We start from the raw sequence: 20088 nt of genomic DNA on the forward strand, positions 1-20088 counted from the left end.
CTGAAGATTTTAGTGAATCCTTTTTTACCACTTAGATAATTGGGCTCATTATAAGCCATTGAAAACCTGGACAATGAAATGGCAACCCACAAGGTCCGAAGCCTCATGTGTGTCCTGCAGTGTGTTAGGGGTACTGCGTGTATTATTTTGTCTTCACTGCCACACTGCAGGAAGGGTATACATCACTTTAGAGATAAAGAAATTAGGGTTTGGAGAGGCCTAGTATCCTATTAAGGCAGCAGAGCTGGTAAGAGGCAGGTCTAGGAAGGAACTCACATTTGTCTGATTCCAAAACCCAACTCCCACCCACCTCAGAAAACCTGGCTATTTAAACTAAATGTGAATACTTTCACTACCTAAACAGTAATATTTTCACTGCTGTGGATGATGTTCCTCACTTGTATGTTATATTTCTTTTCAGACTGTTTATGACCAGTGGTTCATCACCCTTTTTAACATTGTTTACACATCACTGCCTGTTTTAGCCATGGGGATTTTTGACCAGGTACGTTTATTTTCCATCTTTATAACTTAGTTTCTCTTTTGTGCCTTTTAGTTTCTTCTGAGTTCTAAGTAGAAGATACAATTCTAAGCAGAAACCCTAGGAATGCAGTTTTTTCTGTTGGCGTTGCGTGGATTCCAAATGCATCCAGGTCCACTATGACTTCCTCACCCCGTACCCTAGCTTCCCCAAAAGCATTATTTGGTAAAGGTTGGCTGCTCCCTCTTAGAGATTCACATCCCATACATTGCTCTAAAGGCTCTGGAAGTCCTGTAGGAAGTAGTCTCTTTAACTTCATTTTTAACCCAGCATTTCCCAAACTTCCATGACTATAGTTTTTTTTGTTTTCTTATAGGACTTATTAATTTTATGTTTCAGAACTAGTTTCTGTGGTTCACACACTGGGAAATGCTGCCTTAGCCTCTGAGAGCTTGTAAGGAACCATGCAGTGATAGAAAATCATGGAACTAAGTTGGTGCACAGGGGCTAGCATCTGCAGTGAGACTTCCTTGTTACATACAGCCCAGAACAGGAACCACTGACCAGCAGAGAGGTCTGCCAGTGAGAGAGGAGGACGAGAAGGCCCATAAGCCCTATAAGCCCCATGGCCACAGAAAGAAACAGCATAGATTTCTTTTGTCCAGCATCAGTGTGCTTGAGTGGGGAGAAAGAAGAGGATCAATTACAAAAATTGTTGATCCTTGGCATACTCAGAGCCTTGGAAGGGACTTCCTGGAAAGGGGAAAAAAAATCTGGCTGCTTGTGGGGAAGTGAAAGACTAGCCAGTGGAGTTTCCATGGCACAATTAGAGTGTCTTATGTTTAAAAAAGCTCTTTGTTTTTTTAAAAAGTATTTTTAAGGAGACCAGATTTTCTCCAGGCTGTTGTTAAACCCATTTGTTAGGCCTCATTTTCTGGGCCAAAGCCGTCTATTGCAAAATATAAATCTTCACATTATGAGCTCACTCCAGTCTCCCATTCGGCTGGCTTTGTAGTCAGTTGTAAGTCTCCCTTCTCATATGTAAAAGGGCAGTTTGTAAAAGGCATATTTTGTGGAATTCTACAAAAAGTAATGAACTTCTGAAGACCTTAGATGTAAAGAATTAAACGCATTCATTTCTCAGTACCCATGTTTACAAGTGTTTCTTTTCTTGGAGCTTTGTAGCTGCCCAGAATGTGGAATAAAATAATAAAAATAAAGCAGTTTCTGGGAAAAGATGGTTATTGTGCAATTCAAAAAAAATATAATAAGGCTTCCTATTACCATCAAGTTGAGTGTCTGTCCTCTCTTTTCCTGCTTTGTCAACCTTGGCCCTTAAACTGATCACAGGATTGTGGAATGCTGTGCTAGATGGACCTCAGCAATCATCCACAGATCTGCTCATTTTCTAAGTCAGAAACCAAGCCTTGGAGAGTCATTTCCCTAAAGCCACACAGCCAATAAGTGGCACAGCTAAGCCTGGAACCAGGCCTGTTAACTTTGGGGTTGCTATGTTATTACTGTTGTTGTTGTTATTATCATTATTTTATTAATTGTTATTTATAGAAGCATCTGGCACATTTATGATGTGGCAAGAACTCTACTAAATACTTTACATACTAATTTAAACGTGGCAGTGGTTCCATGAGGGAGGTGTTACTATTTGCATTTCTGGGCATGGGGAAACTGAGGTTCAGACGGATGAAGTAACAGGTCTAAGACTACACACCAGCTAAACCCGTTACCAGGGATTGAGCTCATGACTGTCTTGTTTCAAAGCTTGTGCACATAACCCTTAGTCACTGAACTAGGGGAACAAGCACCCAAAAATACCTCAAAACGACTTTCTAAAGAGAATATGCTAGTGTTTTTCCATGGAACTCTGGAGAGACCCGGGCCATCCCACAAGCAGGAAGGGGAATGTTCTCCCAGGAGTTCACCACTTGTGTTGCTTCCACTTTGGCTGCTTCTCCTCCACCCATGGTCCGCTGATGTCCCTGGTGGTTGATTTTGGTTTTTGACATTTGGCTTTGGTGCTCACTGTGGTTATCAGCACTATTTTGGAGCTGGCTGGAAATGCAGTCTTGGGCCCTCAGCCCTATTGAATCATAATCTGTTTCCCAGGCAATTTGTGTGCACATTAGGTTTGAGAAGCATTTAGTTTCTCTCAGGACCTGGTTAGTGTCAAATGTGCCACCTTCTCATCCTGTCTAAATTCTTTGTTCTGAACACCCGGTAACTGCTGTTAAAATTCTAACTGGAGATGATCCTCAGCCCTCAGTCTCAGCCTCCTCCTTAGTTGGAATCCCAGACGCAGTTTCCCCTTTTCCCTGGTCTTCCTCTGGTTCTCCTCCCTCAAAGTCACTGATTTGACAATTCTGACTCCACAGCTCTCTGCTGTCATCTCCTGGTCACTACCACTCACTATCTTGGCAATTAACTTCTGGGGCCCATTGTCTGCACATGATGTGCTGGAATTCTGGGACCATGAATGCTTCTAACAGCCTGCAGGAGAGTGTAGGAAAGAAACTTCAATTTGAAGCCAAATAGCTAGGCTCAGATGAAGCCCTGGTTCTGCTACTTACGAGCTGTGTGACCTCTCATGAATCTCTCTTGGAGACTCAAGCTCCTTCTCTGTAAAGTAGAGATCATTTTATTATCTTCTGGTTTATTGTGGTAATGCAAACAAGATAATGTCCTGTTCTGGTCCAGTGAGTAGTGCATATTAGGACATGGTTAAACAGGCATTTGTTATTTCCGAAGACAGGGAATACAAGCCCTCTCTGACTCTTTTTATTCCTTCTCCACTGAAATTACACTCTGTTTACAGGATGTGAGTGACCAGAACAGCATGGACTGTCCCCAGCTCTACAGACCAGGACAGCTGAATCTACTTTTTAACAAGCGTAGATTTTTCATTTGTGTGTTGCATGGAATCTACACCTCATTTGTCCTTTTCTTCATCCCCTATGGGGCCTTTTACAACGTGGCTGGAGAAGATGGGCAACATATTTCTGACTACCAGTCCTTTGCAGTTACCATGGCCACATCTTTGGTCATTGTGGTCAGTGTGCAGGTAACCATATTGGTGTAAGCATCTTAACTTGATGGGTTTACAACTTAAAAAATTCTATTTCATTGTTGGCTGATTTTGCCTACTTGTTAGGGGAAAATAATCCTAAAGGAATACTGGGGTTTTCTTTTTAACTACACATCTTGGGGTGACAACAGGAAACTTTAACATAAATTACCAGATGTGGAGAATTAACACCAGGTGTTTATAATATCCATGTTAGTCAAAACCTCACAATTTATCACTACTCTGGGTGTGCGTTGTATGTAAAGATAAATGATTATACTATTATTTCCTTCTTGTATTTGAAGAAGAAAATTCCAGTAAGGAAAAGAGAAACTTGCCTATGATTTTGTTAAGACTTAATATTTTCTAGGTTTTAAAGTGAGATCTAAAGTTTGGTTGGCAATACATTTCTGTAGAATTATTCAAGAGATTCAATGCTGTATCTGTGACATATCTGAATCTCACATTCAGAGGACCTCTTCTGGTGGGGATGATTTTTTGAGGCTTCATTGACCTTCCTCCGTCTTGAGTTGTGTGTCTATTTCCTTTTTAATGCAAGTGATGGTCAATGCCATAAGATACCGAGTTAGAGTTCATAAAACTTTTATTTTTATTTTTTGAGGGGAGGATTGCTATGTTGCCCAAGCTTGTTTGGAACTCCTGAGCTTAAGCAATTGTTCACCTTGGCCTTCCAAGTAGCTGAGATTACAGGCATGCATCACCACACATAGTTACAAAAATTTTTCCTCTATCACTATCTGTAGCTCTTAGGAGGTACAACAAGCTACGTGACCTCTGTTTTATTTTGTTGTCTTTTGATTACTGAGCCAACTGTTAATAATTAGGTGATCTTCTCTTTGTCATGAGGGTACATTTCTAATTCTCTGGATTCTCTTTCCGTAGAGAGGACAGTGGTGGGATGTACAGGGACATCTTTTTAGTGGTAACAGCTTATTCACCTCCAGCTCAGACCTGTTACTTGGTAGTCCAAGATTATTTGAAAGGTAGTAACTGAAATAAAAGGCCACTCTCTGAAGAAGAAGCAAATAGAAAACATTCTTCATACTGTCCTTAACATGATCTGTTTATAAGTAAGAGTAATAAATTATCTGGAAGAGTCATTATAGGTGTGATATGTGGCAAGCATTAAATGTTTGTGTGTATGTGTGTCTGTGTGCATGTGTGTATACATGGGTGTGTGTGTGTGTGTGAGAGAGAGAAACTGGTGTTCACAGTTAGCCCTGCAATTTTTGGTTAACTTAATATTTCTACTTTTAAAAAAAGCATGCTCTTATGCCCATGCATCTTTTTCTCTCTTTTCTTTTGCTTGGCCATAATTTGTTTTATGTGCTATTACAGTAGAGCCCGTGCCATGTTTTTATATTAACTTTATGTTTAGAAGCTGTTTTTCTCATAAAACATACAGTTCTCATTTTAGTTGGATGTTGAATTTACACTTCCACTTTCTCACAAGTTGGGAGGCCACAGAAACAATCATATTTTAAAAACATTTAATCACAAAAAAAATTACAGAATTCCAAAAGTTTATTTTAAAATCTTCAAGTGACAAGAAGAAGTAACTTGAAGTTTTTAAAATAAACATTTGAAATTTCTTACCCTTGATTATCCAGGTTTTATAAGAATGATATAGAATGATATCCATGCTTTTTCAGAGGGGATTTACACTTAGGCTCAACGTGACCATTGGCCTCTCGTTCAGGATGTTTTGCAAGAGGATATCCAAATCCATTTGCTTCAGACCTTAATGGACATTTGTCTCTTCAAAATCCATTGCCTGCCTTCCATCTCCTCAAGGACAGTGGTGGTCTGACCCATCCCTCCAATCCCATTACTCACAACACTCCAACCACACTGGCCTTTGTTCTGCTCCTGGAATTCACCAGTCTCCTGCCTGCTTTATGCCTTTGCTCTTTCCTGCCTGGAACATTGTTCCCTCAGATTCCCTCACATAACATTTCGTCAGAGGAGCCTCCCTTGATCTATTTAAACTAAGGCCCCTTTATTTTCTCTAATGGAATAGAAATCAAGTATTTTATCTCATAGCTGTCATCTCCCCTTGTATGCACAAATTTAGTTGTGTGTTCCCTCATTAAATGTCTTTCTACCTCCTAGACTGTACTGTTCATGTAGGTGGTGGAAATGTCTATTAATCACTGTATACCCAGAGCTGAGCACATCACCTGTTGGTGTGACAGACACACAATTGATATTTCTTGAGTATTGGATAAATGAAGGAGATGTTGAGAGGAAATTCTCCCACTACTGATACTGTCATAACAAGAGAGTTCATCTGGGTTTGTCAAGTTCCTAGGAAAGAATCATCATAACTGATGTGTTTACAGATTGTGTCGACAGTTTTCGAATGTGCCTAGAGTTTCCAACCAGTCTGAGGAGGGTCCTCCTGTGCTGAGTCCAGCAGAATGACCCAGCTGTGAAATGTGTGGGGAAAAGTGAGACATTTTAGATGCCTTCAAAAGCAAGGCAGTGCAGGAAAAGTCAAGTACCGCATGGCTTCAGAAGGTGGGATGTGCTGTGGTCGCCATACCTCCTGCAGCCAGGCAGAAACTTAGGCTATGCATGCACCTGTGGTGCCTCTACCCTAAAAGCACAAAATCCTTTTAATTTTATTTTTATTATAAAAGAAATACATTGCATGAAATTCAGGAAAAATATAAAAGTATAGAGAAAAATTAAAATTCACACATAATCCCAAATCAGGGTTAGCATGAAAAAAATGGAAATTAGATTATATATGATTTTGTCTTATTTTTTCACACAACTTTGTATCATAAGCATTTATCTTGTTTATAAAATATTTTTTGAAATATCCCTGTAAATGGCTGTGGTATTCCACCATATGAATGTGCCATAATTTATTCAACCATTTGCTGTTAAGAGTGCTTCTACATTTCACTATGGCAAATTGTACAATGGGGAAACTTTCATATAGTACATAATTCTCAGCATGATCCTCTGGTTACTTTCTAAGGAGTTATTTCACTAAAGCAGGGAATTCTGGGCTAGAAGATATAAGGAAGTTTAAGGTACTTGACACATATTGCCAAATAGCTTTCCAAATAGATTGTATTATTTTCAGCTAAAGGGTGCAAATTACCCTTCTCAGCACCCCATCACTGATTTAGAGTATTACTTTGAAGTATTTTATAATTAAAAAATTGATAACCTTTTGTTGCCTGGGAAATAATAAATGCATGCTGTTCAAACCGGAATAATTTCTTTAAAAACTTTAAATTTTGAAATAATTTTAAATCTATAGAAGAGTTACAGAGATTACAAAGACAGTTCCTGCATACTGTCACCTAGACTTTCTCTGATGTTAATGTTAACATCTTACCTCACCATGGTACAGCTGTTAAAACTATGAAATTAGCATTGGTATAATACTATTAACTGAGCTGTGGATTTCATTCAGATTTCTCCAGTTTTTTCATTAATTACCTTTTTCTCTTCTAGGATCCATTTCAGGATCCCACATTAATTTAGTGTTCATATTCCTTAGTCTCCTCCCATCTCTCACAGTTCTATAGTCTTTGCTTGTCTTCCATAACCTTGACACTTTTGAAGACTGGTCTTCAGATATTTTGTAGAATGTTTCTCAGTTTGGGTTTTCTGATTTTTTTTCTTAGGAATAGACTGAGGTGTGGTGGATTTGGGGGAAGAATCACAAAGAGGTGATGTGTTCTTGTCTTATCCTGTCAGGGAGCACGTGATTGCAACATAATTTATAAAGGTGATGCTAATCTTGGCCACTCAATTACAATGGTGTTTTTCGGGTTTCTCCACTATAAACGGATTATATTTCCCTTTCCATACTCTGTTCCCTAAAAGTAAGTCACTAAGTCCAACCCACATTCAAGGGTAGGAGAATTAACCTTTACCTCCTATAGGAAGGAGTATCAAATAATTAGTGATTAGATGTTAAAACCTTAACAGGTATAATTTTAAATAAAATGGCTCTAACAAACAGGGGTCCCAAAGGTAAAGGGATTTACCCAAGAGCACACAATGACAACACTGCAGGTTTAGCACTAAGATCCAACTGTCTGATTTCCCAAGGTGATGTTCTTTAATAATGACATTTGTGATTATTTTATTAAAGATTTGAAGCAAGCATTTCTTTTTTTTTTCCTCATTTATATTTATTTATTTGTTTATTTTAGTTCTGGCTATGACATTCCAGCTCACTGCAGCCTAGAATTCCTGAGCTCAAGGGATCCTACCACCTCAGCCTCCCAAGCAGCCAAGACTGTAGGTCCCATGCCACCACACCTGGCTAGGTTTTTAATTTTTTTGTAGAGGTGGTAGTTCAGCCTGTTGCCCAGGCTGGTTTTGAACTCCCGGCCTCAAGAGATCCTCCTGCCTTGACCTCCCAAAGTGCTGGGATTATAGGTGTGAGCCACTGTGACCAGCCTGATGGGTAAGATAGAACAGATGGTTTACTGAGGAGACAGGACCTGCCTATAGCACAGTGAAGGTCATAATGAAGTCTTGAGGCCCAAAGAGAATTCAGAAATCGGATCCTGGGCCAGCCAGGCCCCAAGGAGGTGTCAGGGAAGGAAGGCAAGACCTTGCAAAGTAGTGGATTGTTTCCCTGAATGCGTGATTGGCTAAATCTTGGGACTGGGAAAGTTTTTTTCTGTGCTCTTCTGAGCTCAACTTTTGGGAGCCCACACCTTGCTTTGAAAGGGTTTGGTCTGTGAAACTAGACATCTTTCAGTAATGATTTAAGTTACTGAGAAAACTGGGGGCCCTGGAGTGAAAGGAAGAGACTAAAGGGAAAGAAATCAAATCCATGTAGCAGTCTTGTTCTGTTTGATGTGGCAGACAGCAGGCAATAATGGAAGAGTGCTGGAGATGGAGATGGAGGGTGGTTGGATTCCGCCATCCTCAGCCACGTCTGCTGTTTGGACTTGCAGGCTTCAAACACAGCTGGGGGATTCCTAATTAGAACCAAGTTAATTCCCTTCTCAGTGTTTCAGGGGAACAGTCATTGCTGGTAAGATGGTCGCAGGTCGGATCCTGGGCGCGGGGTTATGTGTTTGCTTTATGAAGATGACTGCATTAATTGCAGCTCTCACTAACGGAAAGGAGCCTTTGTCCACGTGGTCAAATGAAGCCTGGACATGGTCACTTAGTTCTGTGTTAGGGAGGGCAAGATTTAGGCTTTGGGGCCCAGGACGCCCCAATCTGACTTCTTCCATTTCTAGGCCTTCCGGGACTTCCCAGAATCTGAGACCGCAGGGAATAGGATGTAAGGATGGTGGGGGTGGGGGTAGGGATCCCGTCCTTACGGAACAGCTCCCCCAATTCACTCCTAGTTAACCCTGACGTCGCCAACTTAGCGAAAACCTCGCTTCTGTCTCCATCACACATCTGCTACCTCCAAAAGATGGTTAAGCCGATGGGAGAGACAAGCCAGGGCCCAGAGTGCAGGCCCGTGGTGATGGGGTCGGCGACCGCGCAGTCCCCCTCCCCGCCCCGGGCAGCGCCACTTCCTCGCCAGCTGCGCCACAGCCCTCCCCCTCCCGGGCCACGTTGCCACAATCATTTCTTACAGCACAATTATTACTGCGCTGTGAATAATTAGGCATAGTTGGGAAGCAGTGAAATGTAATCCTCATCATTGTAATGCAGACACAAAGTCATGTTCTTTAAAAGAGGAGGTGCTGCCTGTCACCCCTCAGTTGCTGGGAATCTCTTTGCTGTGTTACAGGGTTGAAGTTACCTATACCTTATTCACATACTCCCAGCCCATTGTTTTCTCCCCTACCTGATTTCTCTCTGCCCTCACTCCCAGTCTCACTCCCACCATTAATTCTGAGTGCTTGACAGCCTAAAACAGCCAGGATATTGAGGATAACTTTCTGGGCAGGAGGTTGAGGTAGAAAAGATCCAGACTAGAAATGGTAGCCTGGAAGCAGAATGAGTGAGACTGGACAGCAGGTTTCCAGTATCTGGCATCCTTTGTTTGCCACTGCATTCCTAACAGAAACTACAGTGCTAGACACAAATACACATTTTTTGAAAGAATGTAAGGGCAAAGGAATATGAGGAGAGAGGCTAAAATTGAGCAAAGGAAGTGAAAATAATTTGTTTGTGTTACCCAGCTATCCCTCAACTCTGTCTTAACCTAGATGACCAAAGCAGACCTACCCTTGATGGCAGCTGTCAGAGACCTGTATCATCACCACCATGAGTGATTCCATGCATCATACTTACTCCTCGCGATGCCATTATGCAGTAAATATTATGGGCCCTTTTTAAGATAAAGTTCAGAGAGGTTAAACGACTTGCCTGAGGTAACACAATAAGTCTCAGAGCCAGGACTGGAACCTGATTCTGTCTAATTCCAGTATTATCTGGAACAAAGTCGATAGTAAAAGTAGTTAAAACACAAAATTTTCAAGAAATATGAGAGCAAACCTTACACTAATTATAAAGGAAATACCAGATACTGTGATAATTCCATTATCTCATTTAATTATCATTATCATCCTATGAAATGTAAATACTATTACCACCATTGAGAAAATAGATTTAGCAAGAAGGTTAAGTTATATTTCAAGTCATACAAACAGTGGTAGGCCAGGATTTGAACAGAGGTTTTCTGACTCCAGATCCCCAGCTCCAAAGCCATGTGAACCTCCCTTCATTGTAAAGATAAGTAGAAGCTGTGGGCCTCCCCAGTCACATAGTAGCTACAGGGAATTCATGGTCCCCACCTCCCTCATTCATGTGCGATCACCCTTAGCTAGCATGGGAGACAAACTTAATAGATGACAAGCACATAGATGTTTCTTTTGATGGCAGAGTTTCAACTTGAGATTCCCAGTTTCTGTCATTTTAGTCTAATTCTTTGGGAAAATCACCACTTGTTTTTATTTCTAGGAAGCCCTGAAAATATCTATTTTACCATAGAGTTCTTAGACCCAAGTATGTAAATGTTTGTAACCATGGAAGCTAGGCAATTTTGGCTTCAATCAAAAACTATAGTCTTAATATATAAAATAGTAACTTTCAAAAATTCTATGAATAAGCTCACTTTGACAGCAGCATTAATATCCTTTCCTCACTGTTTAAGCTTGACTTTTCATTGTGGTAACAACGTCTGTGAAATTTCCATGGTCTGTAATTACAGTTATAAATCTTATGTCCTGCTGACATTACAGGCCAAATTTAAGTAGTTACTATTTAACAACAACAACAACAACAACAGTATTTTTCAATTATTGAATTACAAAATGCTCTTTTAAACATTTCAAAGATTACAAAAGTAATTAAAATAAAATGAACCATCTTCCTTTCACTCTCTTCCTTAACTGCTATAATGATGATTATAGCCTAAATCCTTCTATATTTTTCCTTTGCTTTGAGATGACACATTTCCACATATTTAACAAAAGGAGATAATAATTATGTATATTGTTCTGTAATACACTTTTTTTGCTTAACTAGACATTCTGGACAGCTTTCCAAATCAACACATTCAGATCTATCTTAATTGTTTTAATAGCTGTACAGAAATTCGTAATACGAATATATAATTATCATCTATTGATAAACATACAAGATGTTTCTATGTGTTTTTTTTTTTTTTTTTTTGCTATTAAAGCAATGCTACAATGCCACAATGCATATATTAGTACATATATTTTATATACTGTCAGATAGATTTCTAGAAATGAGACTTCTGGGGTTAAAACTCCTAATTTTTATGAGTGTGCTAGATAAAGAATGGTATTTCTCTGACTGCTGGGTCAGAGAGTATGTACATTTTACATTTTCATAAAAATTGCCATAATATTTTCCTGAAAAACTAGTAGTTCCAAATGACAGACACTGTAAAAATTTAAGCTAAAAAAAGAGGTTTATTAAAACATATTAGTTAGCTTCAGTGGAAACACCACTATTATCACCTCTTACAGCTTGGCTCTGATCACACTGGGAATGGGATGCCAGAAGGTCAGTCACAGACTTCCAGAAGAGCCATCACCTTTGCCATGTTTGTCAAATGCTGAGAAAAGCATATTAAAGTTTGCTGTTGTGATTATGATTTCTATTAAGTTTTCCTTGTTTTCAAAGTGTTTTTTACCTCATGTAATTTAAGCTATGTTCTTTGTCACATAATAGTTTCTGATTATTAATTTGTCTTTGTAGCTTTTATCTTTTCTCATAATAAAAGATTCTTAAGATTTATTTTATATATTAGTTTGCTTCTCTTGGTTTTTTTAGTTTGCATTTGCCTTATATATAATCTTGGCCAAATTCTTAATTTTCATTTATTTCTTGTCTCATTCTATTAGTTTTCCTTGATAAGAATGTTTAAGCTACTTATAACTTGTATTTTATCATGCTATATTAATATTATGATTACTTTTCTGTTTTTCAATTCCTGTTTTATATTTTTCCTTTTTTATACTGGGATGCACTAATTGTGATTTTAAAATATCCCACTTCTGACCAGGCATGGTGGTTCACGCCTGTAATCCCAGCACTTTGGGAGGCCAAGGCGGGTGGATCACCTGAGGTAAGAGTTCAAGACCAGCCTGGCCGACATGGCAAAACCCAGTCTCTACTAAAAATACAAAAAAAAAAATTTAGCTGGGTATGGGCGTGGGTGCCTATAGTCCCAGCTACTCAGAAGGCTGAGGCAGGAGAATTGTTTGAACCTAGGAAGCAGAGGTTACAGTGAACCGAGACTGTGCTGTTGTACTCCAGCCTAGGTGACAAGAGTGAGACTCTGTCTCAAAAAAAAAAAAAAAAAAAAAAATCCCATTTATCATGAATAATGTACAAGTTTTACTAGTATATTCTTATTTTATTTCTCCTTATTTTCATAGTTATTTAAGTATGTATTTCCATATTGGCAGAATGGAATTCCATACGTAATATGAAACTCTGTTATTCGTCAAATGTTACACTATCTTGTTGTAAACCTTTCCTTATGCCTCTTCAATTAAACAGTTTTGGAAATGTTTTTATCTTTCTTATCCCTCTCTGTCTCTACTCCTATCCCCAACTCTTACATGTTAATTATTTAGAATTTAATTACAGGATTTTATTAAATGCTCCTTTAACATATTTGCTTACTATCACCATTTTTTTCCAAATTGATACTGCCTCTCATACATTATAACTCATCTAGAACTAACTATATATTTACAAAAAACTATTGCTTACCAACATTTTTATGCCGTCTCCTGCCATTTTGAGGTCTTTGTACTGTTTAAATTTTTACTTCATTGCAGAAATGTCCTTGAGTAATTTTTTCTGAAAGGATATTGAGATGTTATACTTTTAAGCTCAATGTTTTTTTTTTGCCTTTACATTTACATGCTGTATTGGATAAGCATAAGATCCTTGAGTTGGAGCCTTTTTCTTTAGGAACTTTGTTGTTGCTTCACTGTATAGTTATATTTCAACAATTTTGTGGTGTTTCACAGTTTTACTGTGATAGTTTGATGTTATGTTGATTCTCTTTCCTTCTCTGTATAAAAGGTTATGTCACCAGAATCTTGTTTCATTACTTTGGATAGGACCTAAAGGACCCTCTCAATCTGAAAATCTATGCTATTTGTTACCACTGAGCAGTTTTCTTTTGTCATTTCTTTGATTGTTACTTTTCTATTTATTCCTTTTTAGCTTTCTAAAATGCCATTATTTGTATATTCAGGTCACAGATCTGAGATCTGTGAATTTGCTGTTCATGTCTCATCTTTTTGCAAATGGTTTCCATTTCTCTTAAGTTTTTCTTCTCTGTTGTGAGATAACATTTGTATTTGTTTTGTCCAGAATATTAATTTAGTTCTATTCAGTGACTATTCTTTGGTTTTGCTGTTGAATTTTTAAATTCAGAAATAGTGTGATTTTCTTTCAGATTTTTTTCTGGTGACCTAATTGCATCTTCTTAAGGGGTCATATGATATTTTGTTGTTGTTGTAGTGCTTGTCTGTCTCTTCCATTACTTCTGCTTCAATAGGAGCCACCTATTCTCACTCTTTCAGCTGACTCCTTTTAAAGGGGTTGTAACTTTTCTTTGCCTACTCTTACCCATACAGATCAGTCTATCATTTTCTCTTGAGAGTGTTAAACTAACAGGTGGTGGAAGGTAGAGTTGGAGATTTTGGTGAAATGTCTTGGCAGCTAACTGAACTGGAAAGCTGGCATGTGTTTGCTGAGTCATGGATGGCAGGGCTGTTTTCAGACCTCCTGAGGAGAGGAAAGGCTGTACTTTTATAAATCCTTTTGTGATATTGTGCTGTAGCTGGCCTAGAGTTAGAGCCTGAACAACATCATTTTATAAAAGAAAAAGCTGCTTTTTAAAATAAGTTGTAACAGCTGCCCCATTCTCCTCACAATAACTGCTAGCCTTGCCTACTGTAAATAAAACTGCTAGTTTGCTCTGCAAACTAGCCACTATGTAAAGCTGCTTACGTTTTCTTATCAGTAACTGCCAGAATTGCTAGCCTTTGCTTACCGGCAATTGCCAGACTAAGCAGCCCAAACTAATGCCATCTTGGCCCCTGCGACTTGTAATAAGTAACTAAGATCTGTGATTTCCACCTTACCCAGATAATGTGTAAACAAATGTTTATCTTGACTTCTGTAAAACACTTAAGTAGCAAACGGAATGACAAGAGTCCCCTGGCCCTTGGAATATCCGGAGCCCTCGTCTCTGCCCAAGAGATGATTTACAGAATCCACTAGCCCTCAGAATGTCTGAAGCCTTTTCTTTTCTTTTCTTTTCTTTTTTTGAGATGGAGTTTCGCTCTTGTTACCCAGGCTGGAGTGCAATGGCGCGATCTCGGCTCACCGCAACCTCCGCCTCCTGGGTTCAAGCAATTCTCCTGCCTCAGCCTCCCGAGTAGCTGGGACTACAGGCGTGCGCCACCATGCCCAGCTAATTTTTGTATTTTTAGTAGAGACGGGGTTTCACCATGTTGACCAGGATTGTCTTGATCTCTTGACCTCATGATCCACCCGTCTCAGCCTCCCAAAGTGCTGGGATTACAAGCGTGAGCCACCGTGCCCAGCCTCTGAAGCCTTTTCATCCCCATCCCCACTCCTCACCCCCACTCCCAAGGTGGTTTTTCGGGTATAAAAAGTCTTGGCACCCTCCTTTCGACGCCACAGGTTGGAGAGACATGAGTCCTCTGTCGTCGCCAGCATAATAAATGACCCTGCAATCTGGCATACTTTTGTCTTGGTGTTAATTTCTGTGCTCGGTCCAGTACAACACTATAGTTCACATCAAAGGCTGCCAGCATCATTTTAATGGGGACACATTTTAAGGGACAGTAAACTACAGGTGGGAAGAAGAAGTATGTCTCCTGTTGAGAGGGATCTGTTTACTATGCAGATAGGCCCCCCTCAGGCAGATGAGAAACCTTTGGTCTTGCAAAAGACTACTAGAAATACAAACCTTCATTTGGACCTGGATCACTTGGGACCTATGAGATGCAAATAATGATACCAGAAAATAAAAAAAAAAGCACTTTTTTATTCTCTGAAGAATTCAAGTGTTCATATTTACCAGTGGCGTCCTTGATTCCCCAGTAGCACACCACTCTTCTAGCTGAGCTGCCACAACAAGTTACTAGGAGGAAGAAGAGCTGGTGACCATGGTCCCAGGCCATTGTAAATCCCAGTTTCTGAATTTTATGTCAAAATAAGCCTGAGGAATTTTCTTTGTTATCAATTGAGTAATTGAAGAGAAAGGATCATCAAAATGAGCTGGGATATTGGTGTAAAAAAGATGCATGTATAAAAATCATACTGTGAAAATTTACTTGCAGAGTATGAAATATTGCATTTGTCCATACAGAAAGAATTTTTTTCCAATAGGAAAGTTTTGACAGACATTTGGAAAGTAACTTAAAAATTCTAAACCATTGTGCTTTCATATTTCTCACTTAAAAGAAGTTTAATGTGTTTTACATCTTACCTCCTGATTCTGACTCAACCTTGGCAGATATAATGGCTTACATATAGAAGTTATAAAGTCAATTTTCTACCAGAAATATAAAGTCAGATCAGTCCCCTGGGTGTGTTCAGAAAGTGGGCATGCCAGTGGTTGGCTTGACAACTAGGCAGGTGCAACCTTCCTGCCACAGGGCAGTTCGGGGAAACTTCACTAGGTAAAATGATGCTCTTTTAATCCTCAAAGACCTCCCATTTGCATTTGATTTTATTTACAGATAGCCTTGGATACCAGTTACTGGACTTTCATTAATCACGTCTTCATCTGGGGGAGCATTGCCATTTATTTCTCCATTTTATTTGCAATGCACAGTAATGGCATCTTTGGCATCTTCCCAAACCAGTTTCCATTTGTAGGTAAGTGAGTCATGTTGATTAGTAGGGCCTAGTGTCATGTTGCTGTTTACTTGTCTTATGATTTATTTTTTGTGTTGGGTAGAGCTGGGGATGATTAGTGATCATTTGTCCAGAAATTGATTCAGCCAGGCATCTGAAGGCTTCTGGGCTTAAAAGTTGCTCTAAAAGCTCACTCAGTTTCTGTTGTCTCTACTAGATGCAGAAGAATCACTGATAGTAGCTTACAGGTTCTTTACAGTTTACATGTAGTAGGCTGTCTCTTTGCAAATGAGAGGCATGGCACATACATTAGGGCAACCTGAAGACCTATCAAATGTTCATATATGGTAGAGAGAAGAAAAAGAAATACTAGACTCCCCCTTTAAGCCACATTATCACCAACATCTGCCAAAATTCACCCATAGAACTTATTTGCATTTAGATAAGAATGAAACTGTGTATAATTTAGAGCCTTCTGAAAATTCCGGGACATTAATCCATAAGTGGCATGAGGAATAGGCTTTGTAGTTAGACATTCAGGGTTCAAGCACCAGCTCCACCACCTAACAAGCTTTGTAACTTTGAGGTAGTTTCTTCTTTCCACGTAAGAATATGTAGAAATAAACAAAATCCTTTCTCCTATACTCTCAGTCAGCCATCAACACAGAAGACTTCTGTGATCTCTGATCACCAAGAAGTGGGGATATCTTCCCACCAATAACCAATGAAGTGTTTCTGTAGAGGACCCTAGCTTGATGTTCTCCAATTCAATTCCAAGAATATCTACTTGGAGATAGTGTCAGATCCCACATGTTGAGGGCTAGGTTCCTCACGACTGCCCACACATTTCTAATGCCACTGGCAAGCCACAGGATGTTTTACCTCTACCTCTGACCAGCTGACTACAAATTGGGGTTCCCATAACCCCCTCCTTGGGTTTGATTAATTTCTAGAGTGGCTCACAGAACTCAGGGAGACACATTTACTGGTTTATTATAAAGAATATTACAAAGGATACAGATAAAGAGAAGCATAGAGCTAGTGTGGGGGAAGAGGTGCAGAGCTTCTATGCCCTTTGCAGTCCTCCCACCCTCCAGGAACCTCTACATGTTCAGCTATCTGGGAACTCTTTGAACCCTGTTCTTTAAGGCTCTTATGGAGGCATTATTATATAAGCAAGATTGATAAAGTCATTGGCCATTGGTGATCAACTTAACCTTTAGTCTCTCTCCCCTTCCAGGAGATTAGAGGCTGGGCTGAAAGTCCCAATCCTCTAATCCTGCCTTAGTCTTTCTGATGATCAGCCCTCATCCTGAAGGCGTTTAGGGTCTTCCAGCCAACAGTCAACTCATTAACATACAAAAACACACTTACCACTTTAAGGATTTCAAGAAGTTTTTTAAGTGTTTGCCAGAAAACAGAGAGAAAGACCAAACGTACAGCTCACAATATTATACTACACATTAATGTCTTCACTTATAAACTGAGGCTCTTATTAAGCCTTATTTTCATAGAAAATGTATGAGGATTAAAGGAAACAATACATATAAATCGTTTAGTATGTACCTTGGCCTATAGTACTTTTTAAATAAATGTTAATTGTGGTGATGGTGATTATTATTATTCATGAAAATGAGGCTTGATTACTGGTTGGGAACATTGCAGAGGAATTTGAACATCGGATGAGCAGCAAAGGACTCCCTAAAATCTCTTAGAACCTTGAGATTCTATTATTCTACAAAGAGCATACTTCTGGTCTGTGTATAGAGTATACTATCGTTGCACGCCACATTTCAAAATGATTCCCAGCAAAGGCCACTGAGCTTTATAAAAGAAGGCTATTAATATACTTTCTCAGAGGTTTTGAAATCTCTAGTGTGTGTGAAATAAGCTGCTAAGAGTGAAGTTTCCGAGTTCATCTAAACAAACTGGAAAAGAGAGATGTGTAGTGACCAACACATTCTTGAACTTAATCAGGCAAGAGTGAGATTTGTATCCACTAATTGAGGAAGTAAATTCTTAGAATGATTCATGTAGAAAGCAAAATAAGACCACAAGGACCAAAATAGAATTATAAGATTATAAGGTTACAAATTTACATTGATGCAAAGGCACCTGAAATTGTATTTAATTCCATTTAAATTCACACATGCCTTAAAAATGTTCCTCAACTTCTGCCTTTTCCTACATGTAAATGGAAATCTTTAAGTTGCACCACTCTTACTTAATATGTACTGGTAATACTTTGTTTACCAAAAGATTCCAACTATGTAGAGACATGTTGGTTATGAGTAAGAATAAGCATATTAGGAAAGAAAGACACTAAAACTATTTTTGTTTTATTTTTTTAAGATCGTTTGCCAAATTGAAAAGTTCAGTGCATTGACTAGAACATTTCAAGTCCTAAAAGAGCACTGTAATGCATAATGAGATTAGAATGCCTTGACTGGAGAAAGTAATTTGTGTGGGGACGACTCTTTCCAGCTAAGCACATGCCATTTCATTAATTAATTACTGAGCTCCAATGAAATTTTTTAAAAGTTAGATCAACATTGGGGTTTCAGAAAAGAATTTCTTTTTCCTTACTAGCTAGCAGCAAATAGGAGTGTGGTTTCAAAGTGAAGCTTGTTTTCCCAGCCATGCCGGAGGGTACCAAACTTCAAGGAGCTCAAAGAGACATTTAATTTATTGAGTCAAGTTTGTTTCTGCCCATGGCTGAAGGCAGCTGGAATCAGCTGCCCTTGGGTAGGCAGATTCTACTCTTCAAAGCCAGAAAAAGCAGACATACAATTCAGTAGCCAAGCCCTCATACCCAAAGCCTATTTGAATGGTGGTAACATTTCAACACTGGGATAGGGGACCTGGATAATTGGAGGTATGATGCTAAATCTCTAGAAAATGAAGAGGGACAAAAGTTTATTTTGGTGATATAAGCAGGGTTGGCATCTTCCCACGAAGCTTGTCTGCCTGACTTACTGACCCTTATTGCCTTGTTCAAACTCACATTGGGGTATGTGAGGTGTGAGTAAAAAGTAAGGAAACTGGCTGCAGGCTTGGAAATGAGTTTCACTGTCCCATTGCCCTAGCATGTTGGATGGATACATCAACAGTCTCCTGGTGAGGGGATGCTGTTTTCACAAACCCAGGAGCCTTCCTGATTTTGGAACTTCGAGTACCTCATAACCAAATGACATTAAACAGATAACAAGTCCCTCTGAGGCAGGTTTTCTGAAGCCATTGCCTGGAATTTATAAGGCTGGTTCTGTAGTAGATAAAGCTTCCCTTTATGACATAGCCAATCAGTGCAATCATTATTTGAGATCGTACCTACATCTGGAATGTTTTTTGTGTAGTTTTGATATGATAGTTTTAATTCAAGAGTCCATAAAGGTAAAGGGCACATGTGCCTTTTAAAAATAATGACTGCCTTGTAAGCACAGGAGCTTGATGCTGGAAGAGAGAATTGTGCTCCATGAGTAATACTGGACTGAGCCTGGGTGAGAGAATGCTTGGCTCAGGCTGGTAATCTCGAAGTGGTAAGGCCAGTAAGCAGTTCCTGAGGGTGATCTTAGCATCTCTGTCTTCTTATCATCGTGGTGACATTAGGTGATCCAAATCTCACCATTTCAAAAAACACTTTATAGGAACAAAGAACCTATTTATTAATAATTCAGTCCTACTTATAACCACAGTGTATATTTTCTTTAATGACAGGTAATGCACGACATTCCCTGACCCAGAAGTGCATCTGGCTTGTAATTCTCTTAACAACAGTGGCTTCAGTTATGCCAGTGGTGGCATTCAGATTTTTGAAGGTGGATTTATACCCAACCCTGAGTGATCAGGTATCTTGCAGTGCTGATGAATTCTTGAAGTCTGGTTTTTGGCTCTTGAAATGGTGTCCTTTTCTGCCTGATTGGAAGCTCAGAGATGGGCTAATAAATTGTCACAAGCAGACACCTACTGGTACATGAGATCACATCAGGATAGATGGGACTGCCCACATATTGAATGTACTAGTCCTTAGTGCCAATGAAGAGAGAAGCATTAATACTAAATGTGATGGGGAGTCACAAATTAAAAGTTAAACTGAGTATTTTTAAAAGCTGACTTTTAAAAAGAAGCTCACAGGCATCATTTTGGATAATTTTTCCAAGGGAAAGGCATGTTA

General features: G+C 39.2%; 1 protein-coding gene across 23 annotated transcripts in view; it reads left to right on the forward strand.

The window, feature by feature from the left end:
* Positions 1 to 20088, forward strand: part of ATP8B4 (ATPase phospholipid transporting 8B4 (putative)) — a 381647-nt gene that overhangs the window by 226564 nt on the left and 134995 nt on the right. For 16 of the 23 annotated variants that reach the window (XR_004274964.1, XR_004274962.1, XR_004274963.1 and 13 more), the window contains 4 exons: positions 422 to 505; positions 3312 to 3557; positions 15800 to 15938; positions 19632 to 19762. Coding sequence is in view for 16 of the 23 variants with exons in the window: in XM_032297795.1 (XP_032153686.1) it covers positions 422 to 505; positions 3312 to 3557; positions 15800 to 15938; positions 19632 to 19762 (600 nt within the window). In the remaining 7 variants the exon portion in view is untranslated. The remainder of the gene's footprint in view (positions 1 to 421; positions 506 to 3311; positions 3558 to 15799; positions 15939 to 19631; positions 19763 to 20088) is intronic. The other 7 variants (XR_004274967.1, XR_004274966.1, XM_032297801.1 and 4 more) reach the window with 3 other exon arrangements.

The sequence above is a fragment of the Sapajus apella genome, unplaced genomic scaffold (genome assembly GCF_009761245.1).
Source record: "Sapajus apella isolate SASKATOON/1434 unplaced genomic scaffold, GSC_monkey_1.0 scaffold37, whole genome shotgun sequence".
NCBI lineage: Eukaryota > Metazoa > Chordata > Mammalia > Primates > Cebidae > Sapajus > Sapajus apella.